General features: G+C 40.6%; 1 protein-coding gene across 5 annotated transcripts in view; it reads right to left on the reverse strand.

Annotated features, from left to right (window-relative positions):
• Window positions 1-19,363, reverse strand: part of ZDHHC8 (zDHHC palmitoyltransferase 8) — a 119,063-nt gene extending 99,700 nt beyond the window's left edge. For 4 of the 5 annotated variants that reach the window (XR_013184684.1, XR_013184683.1, XR_013184685.1 and 1 more), the window contains exon 1: window positions 11,939-12,196. Coding sequence is in view for 2 of the 5 variants with exons in the window: in XM_077188025.1 (XP_077044140.1) it covers window positions 11,939-12,042 (104 nt within the window). In the remaining 3 variants the exon portion in view is untranslated. Of the gene's footprint in view, window positions 1-11,938; window positions 12,197-17,410 lie in introns of those variants that run through there. The other variant, XM_077188026.1, reaches the window with a different exon arrangement.
• Between the last annotated feature and the right edge of the window lie 30 nt (window positions 19,364-19,393).

Below are 19,393 nucleotides of genomic sequence, written 5' to 3' on the forward strand. Positions count from 1 at the left end.
CCCTTCAGAGCTACAGGACAGGATCTTGTCCTTGGGGCACAGACAGACATCTTTCAGAAGGGTAAGGCCCAGGACATGTGCATGTAAAGGCTGCTGAAAGAACACAATCAACCAAGCCAGAAGAACCAAGAGCCCTCCAAGGGATCTAAACCAAGCATTCAGTCCCTTGAATACCTTGGAGTAATCCCTTTGCAGTGAGATTTTAATGGGTGGGTCAGGAGATCAGATTCAGGTTCTAGCTTTAGATGGGCTTCAACCCATCTCTGTAATTCTTACACAGCTTCATCAGGTTATTTAAGTAGGCACAGCTAAGAAAAAGAAAGAAATGAAGAGGAGAGAACTGAATTAGATGCAGGCTGGTTAATTAACTAGCTCAATATAACTGTAAGCTTTTTTTATTAAAAAGGAAAAGAAATGCCTTCCAAAAGAAGAGGCCAAACTGGGACTAAAAGACAGAATGTATAATAAAACCTCAAGTTTTCTAACTGAGGAGTTGGCAGGACTCTCATGCCCAGGGGAATCAATCCCTCATCAGACATGCAAGCATCCATCCATCACACATGCACAGTGTGCTGCTTTGGAGACTTAGCATAACATACACAATGACAGAAGCAGCCCAAAAGAAATGTATTTCTAGGGGAACCAAGAAAAAAACTGGCAAGAAGAGACACTTTTTTAATGATGCCAAGTCAATATTACACTCAAAATAGCTTTTTCTCATTTCCAAAACATTTGAAGCAACAAAAATAAAAAACGTCACTCTCAAAGACACAAACAAAAGCATGAAACATATTAATTACAAAAATGCAGGATCAGTGCCTCACTCCACTAAACACTCCACTAAACAGGGCTCTCTTGTATTTAGAGGAGGACAATGTAACTGGCAAATTGCTACACATTTCTTTCCCTTTTGACCAGCCAGCGACTCAGCTTACTGTTCTGGAGCAAATAAATTCACAAAGAATACAGAACTTCTTAGTGGGGAAGAAGATAGAAATACTGGTCAGCTTCTTTGGAGAGGATGCCAAATATGTGTGAGTCACAGTAAAGACAGTGGCCCACTGAGAGCACTTACAGCTTCAATACAGAAGAGTTGTTTCATCAACCCCTAAGAGCCACCCCAGCTCGACAGAGGGGATAGGATTTTGAATTGCATCTTGTAAGGCCTCTACTCTGGCATTTCAGAGGGTAAAGAGGCAGTGGATCACCCTTTGTGTGTGTATTGGGCAAAAGGGTCTTATCTACCTGAACAGACTGAACTGGAGATTACCTGTCAAAAGAGACAGAGAACAGCAAAAAAACCCAAAACAAAACAGTACAAGAGACAGACAAGATGCAGCCAGACAAGCCCAGGAAGATCCAGAGTGATGGAAAAGACCAAACATAGGAAGTGAGAGAAGTGTTCTGTAAAGGGCTCATAGCTCAGTGCTCAGCCATGCCTGTCCCTGAGAGGTGGAGTGGCTGGAAGCAGCTACTCAGGACACTTTAAACCCCCATAGTTCTCCATTTCCTTCTGCTGTCAAGTGCCTCTGAAAGGTAAACCATGTACTTGGGTTATGCTAAAAGTCAGGGGTCATGGCAGTGGGCTGTGACAGCAGCTGTGACATCTGGGGTCAACACAAGCCCTGGGGCCAGATCCTACAGAGGATAAAGAGTCTCGTGGGAAATGGGAGGTGGAGATAATGTGTGTCTGGAAACCTTCTTCAGGAGCACTCTAGGGCTCCAAATTCACAACCACCCAGCACCCACCACAGGAAGAATTAAGAAATACCCCACCTAGATGTAAATGGAAAGATGATAGCTGGCTCAGAAGAGAATGTCTCTTATCAGATATGAATTATAAATCAAACACAACAGGCTAGAGGAGAAATCATTAATTTTTTAGTTCTCAAACCATAGATATCATGTTTAGCTCTATCCCACTAGTCATTGTAATACAATGCAAGAAAAATTACTTGCAAAAGTAACTAGTCATAGTGGAATCACATGCAAATAAAAATTTAAAGACTACAATGTTACTATTAAACTTTTAAAGAGAGACAACAAAGCTTATGTATTTTTCTATTCATACATTCATTCAGTGTTCAAGAAACAAAACAGTCTTGCTGCATGATGGATGGCCCAAAGAAACTGTAGAATTAAGCAAATCTTCAGAAGCCCTCTCTGAAAGAATGATCTCCATTCAGTCCTGGGCTGACAGGGCTTCAGCCTGGAGTTGGCACATCTGTGCAAAACTGGCTAAGCACCAGCACTCCAGTGGTACAGTGCCTCTCTGCCTCAGTTTAAGAAGTGAACAGGGATCATAGCACTGATGACCTTATTCAAAAGTTACACTACTAGAGACCAGGAAGGATGGAGACTTCCTAAGGAGTAGCACAGCTTTGCCCCAGCAAAGTCTTCTCAACTGCAGCAGAGAAGGAAAGCAGATTTTTTCCAACCTGTTTATTATCATCAGCAAATTCAATGCCACATGTAAGATCTTGTATCTTGTTATCATTGCAATCTATTTGTCAAATGTCTTATTCTAAAAATACACAAAGATGACACAACCAGAACCATTTAATTTCAAGGAACCAACCCTTGCAATATTATAAAAAACCTGTATCTGCCTGTCCTCCTCCAATGTCCACCAGATTCTTGAGAGCACGGCTCATACAGACTGGTTATGATTTCAAAATTAATAGATTATGCAAGATGAGGGAACATTCTCGGCAGAGCTCTGCCAAGAGGAGCTGAGGTGGTCCTGGCATTTTATTTCTGATACAAAACTATCTAGACATGGATTAGAAGTTTTATTTCACAACTAAAAAAATATCACATTGACTCAATGGCTGCACCCAGAAAGTCCTATTATTTTAATCCTGCATTGTCTTTGTACTGAAATTTCTGTAGCAGATATTAATTTCTTTTGTAGATGCAGATGCTACAACTTCCATACCTGATTTAGAAATCATATTTATCATAATCATAAATCATATTTAGAAATCATATCAGATTCAGAGGCTTCAATCTCCTTGTGTTTGACTTGTACTGTGTATCAGAAAGCAGCCATTTTGTATACCTCTTTCTACAGAAGTCTCAAAACCTAGTAATTAAAAAAAAAAAAATCTAGTGCCTGTGGATGCCCTTACTGTTTTTGCCAGAAAGACTCATTAGCCATTTACAAGATACAGTATGAGCAAAACCAGCTTCAAAGAGAAAAGAAAGATGTGAGACTTATGCACCACACAACACAGAAATTAGACAAGAATCTAGAGATCTTGAGTTCCTGGTCAAAGCCACAGGCCTGAGCACATGAAGGTGACCATAAAGACATCCTCAAGACCCTGCTCCATCATTGTGCCCTGGAATGTTGGAGGATGAGCCAAGTTAACAGTGTGGCTCCACAGGGAAGTCTCGAGGCAGCGGCTCCTGAACTCAGTGCCAGACACAAACCCCATGGAGGGAGAGCTGCCCACCTACACAACTCACGGCCCTGCTGCTTGGAGCCAGGAAACTGCATCATCAAATGCTGGGGCTTGGGAAAACACAGGGGGTGGTTCAGCAAGCTGCTGACAGCAGACAAGGGTTAACCACAGCATTATTAGATCATAACACATCTGGAGAGTCTTATTGCTGGGGCACACATTAATCTTCAGAGAAAGCTAAACATGCAAAATGAGATCTTACTCATGAGGAAGAACTGAAAGGGACGTTATACACAATGAAAATAATCCTAAGTAACTTTTGAAACTGAACTGGCTGAAAAGGGGGAGAGAAAGTGTTTTTCCATAAGAAAATACCTACATCTCCTTGCTGACTGGGATCATAGTAAGCAGAAAAGTTTTAAGCTGAATTTTTCCATTTTGAAGCATTTCTGTGATTGACCCAAGTTTAAATTAAAATTATGCTTGTTTATAGAAATGTCCAAGCTTTCCTTATTCCCAGAACTGTACTTAAATTGTGTTGATATAGATATTACATTACATTATTTCCCTGAAGACATGAATAAGAGCTAATGTAAATGCCAATTTGGTTTTAAGAATCCTTGGAGAGTAATGCTTTGTCTGGCTTTATTTATGAAGGCGCTTATATATTTAAGCACTCTCAAGTTTGCTTTGTTGGGCTCCAACTTAAAAAGTAATTTGTTCATTTAAGAATATTCTGCAATTACTTTAGTCTAAGAGTGCACCAGGCTTTTCTAGAGAGCAGTCATTTCATGGTGCACACATACACTGGAAACAGCTGCTTTGGTGCTTACATTTCAAATTCAAGAGAGATTTTTCTTGCACCTGGCACCCCTGTCTTCTGTTGCTGGATGATCTCAACACACAGCAGCAGAGTACAGGTATTTCATAAGGATTTCACATTTGAAGCGCACAAATTCTGTGTTTACACTTCCACAAAGAACCATGGTAACACTGCAATATCTAAATATGAGTTACTGTACAGTTTATTCCATTATATCCATCCTGAGAAAAACAAACAATCAGGTACCCACTAGTGTTTGCACAATAGTTTAGAATGCAGAATTTTAGGCACTTTGGACAGCTTTGAAGCTAGTCTGGCTAAATTGCATTAGTAATTGCAAAAAACCAATCAGTGACTAATTAAATCCTCTTTCTGGATACAGATTACTGGCTGAAGATTTATGTAGTAGACACTACACTGTGGTGTACTCACTGGAATTAATTTTTCCAATCACCAAACAAGGATTCCTAAAATCGCCTCTCCATGGTAAAATAAGATCAAGGCTGAGCAGGTTTTTCCAATCTATGGTATTCTTTGCAGAAGAACAATACAGAACTTCCATTAAAAACTGCAGCATTTCTGTCTCAACCCCCATGCCTCTTCCTCTCAATTTCATTAGCTGCTCCCAGTGACAAATGATCAACTAATAGTATCTCTGTACCAGAGCAGCCAAATTGAACATTACTCTTGGATTATAGAGAAGTAAGTGTTGTATCTACTGGCTTGAACCAAAGGACAGTAAATCAGTGTTCCACTTCTGCACTGATTACACAAGTGTTATCTCATGTAGCTTTACAACACTTCTCTCCCACTCCAGTGTGCATCTCCTTCATGCTCTAAATTGGCTTACATGACTTTACTGCTGTATTTCAGACATCTTCCAGTGCAAACTGAACAAAGCTCATGGCCTTGAAAAGTTTCCTTGTAGCTTATACACTATGTGAGCACAGAAATCCAGTTCCAGGTCATCTCTCACAGGTCCCCCAGAGATCCCCACACCACAGGGCCCTACAGCTGATTTCAGTGAGAAGCAGGTAGTAGCAGAATAAGTTGTTTACACAATAATGTTATGTGTATAATTAGTGACTACCCCAGGTAATGAATCTCAAAAATCAGATCTCCAAGGTCACTACATGTATTTATCTCTCAGTTTAAGTTTTGTGTTTATGGCAATAACATTTCTTAGTTGACATTACTAACAAACCAATTGAGCTTGAACAATCCTGTAGAGATTGTTTCTATTTATAAAAGGACACACATTTGGCATACTTGGACAAACAGTACAGTATTTAAATTAGCATCTTGAAAAGGACTTTAGACAAAAAAAAAAAAAGAAAAATTGCTGTATATTCTTGTACAAAGGCTGAGAGGCCCACCCTGATCTGAGACATCCCATTCCTATTTCCATATGACCTTAATCTCTGCTTATTAGGAAAAATAGAAAGGAGGTTGCTACTGGCATAAATCACACACTGACTACAGCTGTAGCCCATGTACAGCAATAACTTCCATTCCAGTAGCTCTCCTGCCTTTTTCAAAGTGGTTCTACAGTGAGCACTGAAATGCCACTGCAGTGGCTGCAGAAAGCTCTGCATCCACTGCTGAACATGTGTAGCCATTTACTGTCCTCAACAAACATGATTCTCCTTTTTACTTTCTCAAACTACAGGAAGAATAAAATATTCTCACTGATAAGAAATATCAAGTTTTTTTCCTAAAGGAATGAATTTTAATAGCTTTCAGAAAGGTCCTGTACTGCCAACTTTGCTGTTGGAAGCAAAGATCACTGCCCTTGGAAGCAAAGATCATAAAATTAACTAGCTAAAAGTAGTAAAATTGAGGCTTCTTATGGCATAAAAAAAAATAAACCAAAAACTTTTCACACTTCAGTTAAATATATTTTCTTGTTGAGACTGCTCTTCTTATCTAGAATGACAAGCTTGTCTAGATTCTATTTCCAAACAATTTATAGCAAGATGAAATTGCCATGGCTTAAAAGGACATTTCTTTGTCATAACCAAAGTAAATATTTTTCAGAAGATTACAGACATGACAACTGAGATGACTCAGGTCAACCAGGCAAGCGTTGCCTCTTTTGGACTGCAGGTAGAGTGGACAGGAAAAACCTGCCATTAAAAATGCATTTAACATGGAAAATGTTAAGGTATCTCAGGAGGCCAAACTGCACTGCTTGAAATCAGTATGTGACTGTGAAGTCACTTTTAAAATTCACCTGATCAAACTGATCCACACTTTTTTGCACATTCTTTTTTCCCCTGTACAGTGTCACCTGCATGGCTGTCAGTGAAGCTGCTCCCCAGCAGTTCCAGTGATTTCTTTGTTTGGCATGTGGAAAGCAAAAAATAAAAATCAGAACTACATTAATATTCCAAGTAGTGAAGAATGGTGTGGAGAGAACATTCAAGGAGGGGGGAATTTGTTCTGTTTCATAATTAGCATTACCACTATCAAATGGACCACTAGCTAGAAACAGACAAAGCAGAGGAGCTTTGTGCTCCAAAGTCTTCAGAATTCCAAGGATATCTGATATGACCATCTGGATAGGATGGGGGAAAGTGGATTTGTGGAGTGGCAGTGTTTCCATGTGCTCTCATACAGACCACAGCACACCTGGAGCTCCTGGCATCACACAGCACAAGCAACTGCCACCAGAGCTCTCCCAAATCCTCAAGCAGCCTTCAGCAAGTTGCTGGGCAGAAGCCAAACTGTAAGAAGGATGTAAGACCACACTCCAAGGCAGAATTCATGCTGTCCAGCAGCATATCAAGATAAAACAATCCAAGCTACAATTTTATCTTTATTATCTTTATTGTGCATCTACTTCTCAGCATTCAGCTCTATTTCCTCTAGTCTGGTATAAAACACACCTGTGTTACAGATGAAGCTCCATAACATCTACAATATACATTTTAAATCACATTTTATCATTTGATCTAACTGAAATCAGAACACTGAACTGGCAGAAGTGAACATCTGCACATCTGGAACTAAATACTTTAGCCAAGGAAAACATCTTTGGATACAAATCAAATTCACTAAAGCAAAGATGATCTTCTATTAGCTTGGCCTTTGCTAGTGACTTAACAAACCCAAGTGAAAAGAGCAGACTGTGTTCTTCCCTTTGTGAATATATGGAAGTCATGGGAGGAAAAGATCTAACAGATAGTTCAAGAACTCTAGGTATCACTATATTTTTATTAACTACCATCCAGGATGGTTATGATGGTTTTAAACTTTAAAGTGCTATTACCTGTTTATTTTAGGCTGTTCCAGTGCAGGATCAGATAGCTGCAGGAAGGGGGTAGTGCTTATGATTTAAGGGGTGAATGTACCATAAGTGCATCTGGATTCATGCATGTCTAACTACAGAAATGCTGATTCTTTCTAGTTCATGAAATGCAGTAACACGATACACTAATGTAGGGGGAGCACCAATTTTTCTTTAAATATTCATCAACGAAGCCAAGCTTTCCTCCCTGTTAAGGTAAACCCAGCAGCCCTGCTATGGAGCACAGTCTGCCAGCCATTCTTCCTCCTGCTGCCATCTGAACAGCACAGGTTCAGGCTAGTTCTCTATTTTTCTTTCCATCCCTACTGTGACTTCAACTTCAGTTGCTCTTCTACACCAATTTATCACTGCTCAATTGTTTCCTGAAGGTTATTAGCATTAGACTCCCTGTGCCACAGACTGCATCAGAGTGCCAATTGCAGATGTCTGTGGTGTGTATCTATGATTATCTCCCATTATGACTCTTAAGAACAAAGGTGTTCGTATTTTCAGTACTGACTGAATGAGTTTTCACCTTATTTGTGCTTTCACTTCACCCAGAAAATTACCCATTTTATTATCCCACTTAAAGAAATAATATACAGCAGTGTTGCTACCATTATATCAAAGAAGTAGTGGCACCTAGACCTTTGTTATGAATTACATGTTTCCACTGTATTTCAAAGATGCTCAAGAGGCTGCATGCTACAGAAAATAGCCTGAAAATGGGTATTTTATGAGAAACTTCAGGCCTACAATATTCAGTGAGAAAATGATGAGCATTTTTCTCCTTACTAAAATGAGCCACAGTTTCCCCTTAAAACCATATGCTTTCAGCTGGCTGTGTAATCTCCAGACACAGGCATTGCAGCTGCTGAACTGTCTCAGAAGTTCTCAGCACCAACACCTACAGTAAGTAGCCAATTTAAGCAGGTGAAGAGCATTACTAGCTCCAGAAAAATTATAGAATCATTTAGGTTGGAACAGTCCTTTTGGATCACTGATTGCAACTGTTCACAGGTGACATTCTGCTTGCTGATAATTAAGCTGCATTCTCTGCTAACACTGAAGTTGCACAACCTAAAATAAGGTGGAAAGTTCTTGAAACTCAGGGTCTTTGAATGAACATAATTAGGTTTACATCACAGCATTTGGCAGTCCAAGGCATAAGAGCCCAGACTTCACTAAAATAGGTTAAATCGCTACCTCTAACAAAATGTCTTATGAGAAATATGAAGAAAAAATTATTTTAGTAGAAATAAGTTCAGGTTTGCTAGAACTGAATCACTGGATTTGCCCTATGTTAAGGAGCATTAGTTCTTCCTTCATTACACCATTTGATTTGCTCATATAAGTAAATTAACTTAATCATTCTATACAACATTATTGATAAGTTCCTTGATAATGCTTAGAGTTAATGCTTATTTACTCTCCCACTGTGACAAATTAGACCACCTACTCAGACACTGTATTTATTACTGAAGGAACACACATGGAGTGCTAAAAGCCTGCAATAATACAACTCCAATATTTAGTTGCTTTTCCAGGCAATAATCTTGATAGCTAAATAGTTTAGTTCCCCCTCATAAAACCAGAAGAAATATAGCAGTGATACAGTGAATCCTAAATGCTTAGCTGAGGAAAAAAAGAAAAGGAGACTGTAAAATGGAATTTTCCTAAAGTATAACAGTACCAGTGATCAGCACCATGATGAACTAATAGCAGACACTGTGTATTTCAAACGCTCTTTATATGCTGCTTTTTAGCAAAGGTGTTTGGAAAAAAAAGCTAAAAATAAAGACCACATTGCTAAAAAGCTAACCCTGGCTTTTAAGTTCAAAGAGCTTTTTATCCAGCAGAAGACACTCATAATGTGTGGCATGAGACCACAAACATGTCTAGAGAAAAAGCCAAGTCAGAGGCTGTTTTCATACGTGTTACTCAGAAATGTTTCCAGTGCCCTAAAAAGCTTATTTTTTCTATTCAGTAAGAGGTTTAAAAATAGTTATTATCAAATTTTTCCACATATATTATCCTCTATTATTCAATTCCACTGTGCTGAAGTTGCTCTAATCCCTGACATCCCACTGAGGTGATCTGCACCCAAATTTGACAGGAAGCCCATCAGATTCATGTATTTATACACAGGTTACTTCATTAACAGATACAGCAGCCTTAGAGCTTAATGACACAAATAAGTAATTAATAATAAACACACATGTAAATCTTCATCTGATTAAGTTCTTGTGCTATGACAAGCAAGCATGGATTGTATCAAAAGCACTGCTAAAATTGCTAAAACAATTTAGGCCAGTGTTTCAACTGCTGCATATCAGAGATCTATCCAACATCAAACGAGTTGAACAAACCAACACACCTGAAAATTCAGGTCTATTTCAGCCTTTAATAACATATTACAACAAAAAGATCTTCAGGAGATAAAACATTGCCTGTGGAAAAAGATAAAAAATGGAAATGCTCAGGAAAGGGGAAGAAACCCACTGCCACACAAAAGAAACTAATCACATGCATGTGGCTTGCTTTGATTTCACAACAAAGATAGATGTTACTAACACTGCTCAGCATGAAAAACAACACCAATCCCCACACAAATTCATCTGAGTATTTTTGAATGGACAGGACTTGAGACTCTGCCTGACAACAGTTGCTCAATTATGTGTTACTTTTATTACACACAAGACTTGGCAGCAGCAGAGAACGTATGTCTGGGACAATCCTCGAAAAATTTACTAGCACTTCAAGATACACAGGCCAAGTTACAATATGGAGAGATCCTTAAAATACTTCATTTTGCATGTAATTATTCACTGATAACAGAGGGAGCAGAGTGAAGTTTCAGATTCAGTAATAGATTAGAGGCAACTGCTTCTTCTGTACAAATTGTATAAACGAACATCTCAGTTGATGTCCTGCTGCCAAAAGGATGTTTCAACAACAACTGTGTTACCAGGAAAGTCTGACATCGCTATTGCAGCTCTACACTGGAAGTATCATATGAAAACAAACATACAGCTTCCAAAACAAGCTTAGCATACATCCATTCCTCAAGGAGCCGGAAAAATAAATGCTGGCATAAAGGCCCCTTTTTTTTTTACCATTTAATATTCACCACTGCAGTGTCAACCAAGTTCATCACAAAAGCCAACTCCTGTCCTGTCTTTGCCTGTGAGCACCAAACTATATCAAATGCACTGAAAACAAGCAAGGAAGAAATCAACGCACATTAAATCAAGAGCAAAACTTAGTGTCAAAATCTGTTCCGATTTAAGAAACTGTTAGACAAAACAACATTTACGTTTTATTCTGAAATCCTACATTGAGATTACCATACCAGTGACAAGCATTTTGAAACATCGAGAATCATATCACAGCCAAACCACAAAAGATAATGACACAGACACATACTCCCACTCTTATAGAGCCTTCTGCTTCCAACAGCTTCACTAAGCTCGGTTAAAAAATAGCAACGGCAAAACAAGGAAAACAGAGTTCCAAAATAAGTGAAACAATAAATCTTAATATGCAATAGCCATGTTTTCACCTTCCCAAAGGCAGCTTAGTCAAAGCTCTTTTCAGAGCACAGTTGTGTAGCATCTCTGGAAACACGGACACCTCTGCAGGGAGGGTGCCGCTACCCCCGCACAGGAAGGGTTAGCGAGCTACAGAACTCGAGTGCATGGAGAGGGAAACAGCCGAAGCACTACAGCACTCACATATTAATATAACTACAGGAGAGCTGCAAGCCGGCAGCCACAGCTCCATTCCGCATTTAAGGAAGAAGGGAACGAGAGAAGAAACAGAGAGGGGAAAAGTTTCCTCGTCTTTCCTCCAAGCAAATGTAAATTTGTTCATTAGGTCCTCAAGCTTTGAGGAACAGTTACATAAAAATATGTAAAATCGGTAATGCTTAGAATAGGATTCCTTCCACTTCAAAAGGCTGTGCCGGATAAACCCTGAGACACGCGAGGGATTGACGGAGAGGCCAGCTCCAGCTCTCCCTCCTGGAGCACAGAGGCTCGGGCCAGCTGAGCCACGGGCTGGATCCACGCCTGCCGGCAGCGGGGCGGCTGGGGCTGCATCTCCCTCCCGTCCAGCAGCCCTGCACACACGGGCACAGGGGCTGCGGGGCTCGGGCATCTCTGATGCACACAGCCGGCAGCTGCGGGAGGCTGACGGGGTTTTACGTGCCATGAAATGGTGGATCTGACTATCAGACACATTTTATGATAGGGTGAGATCGTGAGCCTCTGCAAAGCAAAGCCGGGCAGGGATAGCAGGAGGCAGGAGGGAGCAGGACCAGCAGCGGCGGGGCCTGGAGGACTGTCAAGCCCTGCCGCCTCCCCCCGCCGGGCCGGGCGGCCCCAGCCCGGGCCCCCCCTCCGCCAGAGCGGTACTTACGTGAAAACAAAAAATAAAGTAGTCGAACCCACTAATAAGGCAGCTGCTGTGGAGACCGGGATGTATTTCGTAGGTTTAAACCTCTTTCCAGTGCTGCTGGGCATCCTGTAGTTTACACATCACTATGTAAATCCAACCCGAGAGGAGGGAGCCGGGAGGATGCGGGTCCCTCCGGCGCAGGGAGAGCGGGACCCGGGCGGCTGGGAGGGACGGGAGAGGGACGGGAGCAGCTGACCTCCAGCACAGGAAATCCCACCCACACCGCCCAGCCCACTCGGCTGATGTCAACCAGCCCCTTAAGGTAGCGCTGCGGGGAGATGGGAGCGGGGCGCGCAGCCAGCTCAGCCCCGCGGAAGGGCGGCCGAGCCGCGGCTGCTGGGGCTGCCCGCAGCGGGGCACCCCCTGAGGACGGGGGGCCCCAATTCTATTATTTCTACAAGACAACCCCCTCCCCCCCGAAAAGAAAAATGGCAATGCAGTGAGCTCCACAGGGCGCTGTGTGGGACGCCGAAGCTCCTGTAGCAGCTCCCTGAAGAGCGGGGCTCTAGAGGGGGCTGCGGACGCGGCACCGCCGCAGAACCCGCGGAGCGCTGCGGGGTCCGCGCAGGCAGCGGCGCCGAGCGGGGCCCTGCAGGACGGGGCCAGCTGCAAGCGAATCCTGCCGTGCTCATTAGGGAATAAACCCTACTTTTCATTCTGCTACACCCAGAGCCACAGCATTAAGGGAACTGCTGCACTCTGCCAAATTTAGCTGATTCCAAGATCCATAACTGAGTATAACTGAAATTACACTATACTCTGCTCTTTTAAATCTATCCATTAGCATCAGGAGGCAGACAGAAGAGGTAATTTAAGGTAACAACAGAAAGTTCACCGAATCAGCTTTCCCAAGAGCAGTGAGAATGGCTCCTCTGTTCACACTCGGGGACACCACCCAGCAGCTCGCCTGTCTCAGGGAAACCCTCCGATGGGAAGAGTTCAAGGCCACTTGGAAGTTTAGAAATCAAGACCAGGAGCTGCATACATCCTGCTCCCTCCCTCCTGCTTTCTTTCTCAGCTAATCCCTTTTCTGCAGCTGCCAACATGCAGATAAAGTAACCCCTGCCTAACACAAAAGCCACATTTGCAGCATCTGCTGGGTGTTGTTAAAAGAAAGCTTGCCCTAGAAGGCAAGTGCACTGCAGTGCTGCTCAGAAAGGGCATTTATAATTTCTCATTTTCAGAGACTTGATTAGTTCCACAGTCTTAGAAGTCTTAAGAACAGAACAAGTAAAACCCAACCAAAAATCTGTAAGGGTCCTCAACTTTGCAGTTTGTAGAAAAATACCCCCACAACCACAAACCAAACCAAAACCCAAATTTTGAGCGTCAGCTTTAACAAAAGCAAAGCCAGCAAGTTCCAGCCTGAGGATATATGGCCATGTAAAATCTCAGCTTTTGCTAACAACTGCAACTGCCCTGCTTCACAAAAAAAAAAAAAAAAAAAAGGTCTAATCCAAAAGGGACTAAAGCCACAAGGTAACTTAAAATCATCTCCAGACTTAGATTTTTAAGGAACAGGAAAGAAAACATCTACCTAAAGTTATTTTTGCATGGGGGGACTGAATGTTTCCTATGCTTCACTACTCCTTGTCATGCCAGCTTACTGGAATTAATTATTCTCAAACCCCCTGTAACTAATCAAAAGGTCAACAATTTTATGCAGAACCAGGCTCGGCATACGAAGCTGAAAGGCTTCAGGTGCAGCTACATGAGCATTTTAAATCAGATCAAAGGCACAGCTGGGAAGCAAATCTCCCCATCACCTCCACTTACCAGGTCTGATGTGCATTGCTGAGTGGGCTCCAGGGAATCAACTGGGTCTCTTTTCAACAAAAACCGGGCTGGAAGATCCATTTCAGGAGCACACCTAAGGCTCTGGGCCACAAGTTAGTTTAGCACCACTTACTTGACAAAAGCAGAGAGGTAAGTTCATCACTTACATCAGTTTAATCGTCTTCCTCCTTCCCACTCAAGACACAGTCTGGGTAAAGAATTTTAGTTGCAAACAAAACTCTGAATAATTTTCTAGTGATATTTTTATTTTAATCTAGAAAATGTTATCCTAAGCAACATTATAGACTGTTTATGAAGTTGGGTGAATGTCCTGTAATGGACAGCATGAGATTTACTCAAATAAATTTTTTTAGGTCTTGAAAAATAGTAAAAGTTCCCTCCCAAGTGACAGTCATATCTGCATTTTTAGCATGGACCTGCAAGTTTCCTTTCTAGGTGAGCCACAAAAGCATCCTGTCAAGTTTCTAGCATGAGCTGGGAAGCAATAGGCACAAGTTCATTTTAAGATACATATCTGGAGTCTGATGATTTATTTAAATTTCTTCTTTTTAAAGATGAAGCCTTTCTGGGACAGTAACATTCCCTCATGTGAATTGTGGAGTTATTCTTAAGGAGACTATGCCTCCTCTGCACCTCATTATTTTCAATTGTATTTTCCCCTAAGGACTCTTTCCTCTCTAGAAAGTCTGCTTCTCAAAGACAGCTTTGCAAGTGGGAAGGATTCAGCACTTCTGCTCATTCCACTCCTCAGAATGGTTTTCCCTTCATCACTCTGACACACTGATGCTGATCCAATCTTGCTGTATCAGCCCCCATTTGTTGGGCCAATCTTTCAAGCCATTCCTGTTCTGAAAGGAAGCTCTCAGCAGCAAGCAACTTTGGTTTTTTTAATATCCCAATCACATAACACTTCTCTAGAGGGAGACTAAAGATAACTGTGAGTTATCAGGACACAAAGAATTGTACCTTTCATAGCAACAAGAGGTGCATCTCCAATCTGAACAGATCTTGAAGATCACAGTGCCAGCCAGGTTTGGGCTGCACAATCATCCTGTGGATCATGACACCTGTGCTGAGCAGTCAAGCAGACCCAGCATTTCCAAAAGGGGGCTGAGACATTCCATGGTACAAGGCTACAGTGTTATGCTGAATTGGGCTTTGGGATTGCTTTTTTCTGGTGCACATTGTAGATTACCTATCACAAAGCAGTAATTTTCTGTAATTTTGTGTCCAAGAGTTCCCACAGCTCACCTCATTTCCTTCCCACTAACACTCCAGTTCCCAAGAACGCTCTGTTTTGAAGCCAGCACAAAGCACTGCTGAGCAACACTCAATCTTGTTCTTACAAGCCAAGAGTATTTAAAGCAGTCAGATGACTTTACCTGTCAAACACTAAGGATGTCTGAGGAGGACTTGACTAAGGCAGAACAGGCATGGCTCAGAATTGCTCTCCTGGAACACCTTTATTTCAAGGACTGCAGTTTCTGGATTCACACTACCTTATTAGTGTGCCAGAAGACTTTGGCAGCACTGAGGTAAACAGCAATGGCAGCATGAGTTAGGGAAAGATTTAATGACAAAGAACAAACACAGCTACAAAGAACAATCTAAAAATAATCTGGCAGAGCATGGCTAGTAATTGCAAGTCTTCTTGCAAGATTTTACTCTGAGGTTTTACCCCAAAGGAAGAAGGGCCAACCACAGAAGCTGTGTTGGAGCCACATGGCAGGGTACCCCTCTCAGAGCTGGTAAAATGAAAGGAAACTTCCAACAGAGCAAGAATCAAGAAAGCCTGAAAGCCATGCAATTTTCATATCAAGTCACAGCACTAATTTTAGCTGGAAATCTTAGCTTCATGATTAAGAAAATTATTTTATTTTGTGTACTTGAAAATACTGAATATCCCTGGAATATTTTATTGGTCACTTGCAAGTTAGCTCCTAGCTTGAATTTGCTGTTGCCATTTAACAGTGACCACAATAAATAATTCTACTTTTCTTACTGCATTTTCTTACTACAACTACAAATGTTGTTGCCAGCCCATGTAGTACTGATGACCTGCAAACTGTTCAGGGTCATTTGGAGAGCCCTCAAGGATCACAAATTTGCTGTTTAATAAAAGCTGGTTTTCCCCTCAAATTTAGTGTTCAGACCAGAGAAACCTGCATCATCTTGTGCTGCACAGTGCTGCCAAAAGTCCAAGCAAGGGCCAGACAGTTCTGGGTACAAGCCAGGCCTAGTAAGTTACCCACTGGAACTTTTTTATGACAACTTTAATTTAGTTGTTCATATTTTACCAGATAAATCAAGAAAGTATTGCCTAATAATGACTTCTCAGTAGCCTTAACAGATTTATGACAAAATTTTCTAGATGATTCCAATAGATATTTTTTGTGGGATGGCATTTGCTCAGAACAGATCTGGTGTATTTCCCAACAGCAGTGATGGGGATGTCAATTTGCATTTACTATGAGACTTTAGTAACTCTGCATATTGATTCCTAAACAATCCCCAGAAAAAACTGTTTACATCAGAATGAGGTAGGCATCCAAGCAGTTTTAAAGATTCACTAACCATCCTCTTTAAAACCATTAGTAAAGTGCAATTCTCCTCCCCTAAATGAAATATCACTGTAAATGATGCTGCTGAAACTCTGCAAGCCAACAGTGTTCATAGACCAGCAAACAAGATGTTAAAACTGATAAGCACTATTTATATGAAGCAATGTAACTTTAATTATACCTGTTAGAATAGTCTTGAGAAATATCCTCCAAGCACACAAAATATTCAGTCATTTTCATGTCCAATCCATCTTTGTTGATGCTTACAATAGCCATAATTGCTTTTATGGAAAAAAGCATTAGAAAATGATGAAATTTAAACTACTTGAAATGAGGCCAGCCAGCACAACATGAATAGGCAAGAGCTCATGACACTGTTAGCCTCTCTCTTAGGTTGTAAGTAAATTACACATCATGATACAACAGTTCATATCTACAGTACAGTGAACCAGCTGATGTAAATTTGTACAGTCAAGACTGATAAACAATGAGTTGGACTTTCCCAGTTTGGAAGTTGGAAACATGTTTAAGACTGTAAAGTTGATGAAATATTTGTGGTAGTCAAACACCTTCCACAAAATAAAAGAAATTTGCTGTATGCAATATCTAATCCAGATTTGTGCTAGTACCTTCTTTGTACTTGAAACATTATATTGCTGTGACAGAAAATGCACCCCACAAACATTACCTGCACCATTAATACCTAAAAAAGTGCATTTCTACAAATGTAACTTATTTATGGATCTGATGTAGGTTGCATTTTCACTAGACTACAGCAAACTAGTTTGACAAGTCTTAAAAACATGAACAGGTCTTAAGTCAGTGGTTGGTGTCTAATGTGACTTAAGTGGACAAAGATATTGTATACCTAAATCTGCATATTATAAAAATATAGTGGTCACAAAATCTGATGCATAGCTGTAGATCTCAGCTTTTAAATATTAGGAAGATTTTTGCTCCTGTGCTTGTCAGTTTTCACAACCTCAGTATTTAGTTCCTTATTCTTACTTACACAAGCTGCTTACTTGAGAAGCACCTTGTTTTCACACAAACTAGAGTCTGAGAAATCACTTACATGTGGAATCCACTCTACAGCTCATTACTTCAAGCTTTTCTTCCTCAAGCAAAATAATTCTGATCTGTTGCAGTTAAGTTTTCCTTAGCTCATTACTCTGAAAATGATACATTGTCAAAGATTTAGTTAAGGTTGGTAAAAAGTTGGTAATTCCTCTTCTTTCTATTTTAAAGAGTAATTCTAACTAAATTTAATTAGGAAAACCTTTAAAGTAGACCCTGAATAAACCATCATAAAATAAAACAAAATCCTTTATACACAGCTCACTTCACTGAACTAGTGTAAGTTTACACGTGACCTCAGCAATGTAAAAACACTTTGAAATTAGTTTGGCTAATCAAAATTAAAACACTGGCTTGCCATGGATACCTCAGGAAATACAGCTTGCTACAAACCTGGAGTAGCCAGGACAGATGGGTGTCCTGGGAACAGGAGGGCATAAATAAAGACAGCAATGGGAAGTTAACTGAGAGGTTTGAGGTTGTTTAAATAATCACCCACTCTGTAAAGGCTCTGCACTGAAAGCCAATGGCAATTTGTAGAGATCAAAACCAGCAGGGCAGTTTGGAATGTAATCTCCACCATTGTCTCCATTTCTACATAAATAGGTGCAATTTAATATTACTAAGGAGTCAAGCTGAGTTTTCTGACTCTGATTTGGAATCTTTTCTTTAGAGAAAGGTTTCCAGTAACATTCAAGTTTTTCACTGAGCTATTTGAAGGAATGCACTGAGGTGGAGCAGCTCAAGGCCCAGCACTGCTGAGGGACATCAGAGTTCAGCACAACTCATTGTGAGCCACACACAGCATCCACCAGAGGACACAACACTCAAACTGGTAACAACAGGAGCAACAAAATCCCAAGAACTACCCAGACTCATATTATTTCCCTTTACATGCAGGTAGTCCTTGGGCATGCTGCATCAACATTAAGAATCTACAACATTCTCCTATCTGCATAGTGTTGAGAAGAATTTTAATTTTCTGATGTTTTGGTATCACTGAGAACTTGCATTTGATACAAGCTACCTTATTATATGAGGGGGGGAATCAACATTTAGTGTTGAAAACACAACAAATTGGGAGCGTTTGCAATCTGTGAATGAGACATTTAGAAAACTTATTCCTGGAGAAAAAACCCCAACAGATTAGTGCAGTCTTCAAAATAATTAACATGAGATCTAGAGGGAACTAGTTTGAATTATTTTCTGTAAGTAGACTTCTTTAAGACCTGAACTTGCTGTTACATGTATACTATTTTGATGCTTGTCAAAATGTAACAATTTTAAAGTTGAATTTATCACTCAGGAGTCCTCAGACATTCATCCATTCAGCAAATACACACAAAACCGTTTGTACCACCAGACTGGATCAGTAAGCCTGGCTATATAGTATCTTTCTATACCTGAAGCAAGCAGAAAATTTGTATGAATTGCAGACTTTAGCACCCAACAATGCTTTATTAGCCCTGTTGTATTTTCCTTCTTTATAAAAAATGACTTTTAAAAAATCTTCACTTGGCAGTCAACCTATAGGCAAGTTAAACTATTAGAGTGACTAGCACAAAACAGCAAGCCTTATTTCACTGAGATAACTTTAAAAATACTTACTGCTTTTTAATGTGTAGAACAGCTAAAGTGACCAGAACATTGAATGGCCATCCTTTAGTTTAGAGGACTAAAACATTCTTCAGCCAAATGTTACCCAGAGAAATTATTTTACTGAGTGGTCTCTTTTTAACTTTGCTCTTTGAGACTGAAGACTTGCAAGGATTGTTGCAATCCATGAACTGTGAACACAGATCAGTTAAACCTAAACAAGAATGGAAACATCTTGAAGTCATTTAAGCATGCTGAAGTAAGAGGGGAAGAAGAGAGGGTAGTAACATAAAGCAGGAGTCATCAATAACTAATATAAAGACAAATTAAACCATTCAGGTGCTGCCCCCTCCCTTTTGTACAATGTTTGACAGTGGAATGCAAC

The sequence above is a fragment of the Agelaius phoeniceus genome, chromosome 18 (genome assembly GCF_051311805.1).
Source record: "Agelaius phoeniceus isolate bAgePho1 chromosome 18, bAgePho1.hap1, whole genome shotgun sequence".
Taxonomy (NCBI): Eukaryota; Metazoa; Chordata; class Aves; order Passeriformes; family Icteridae; genus Agelaius; species Agelaius phoeniceus.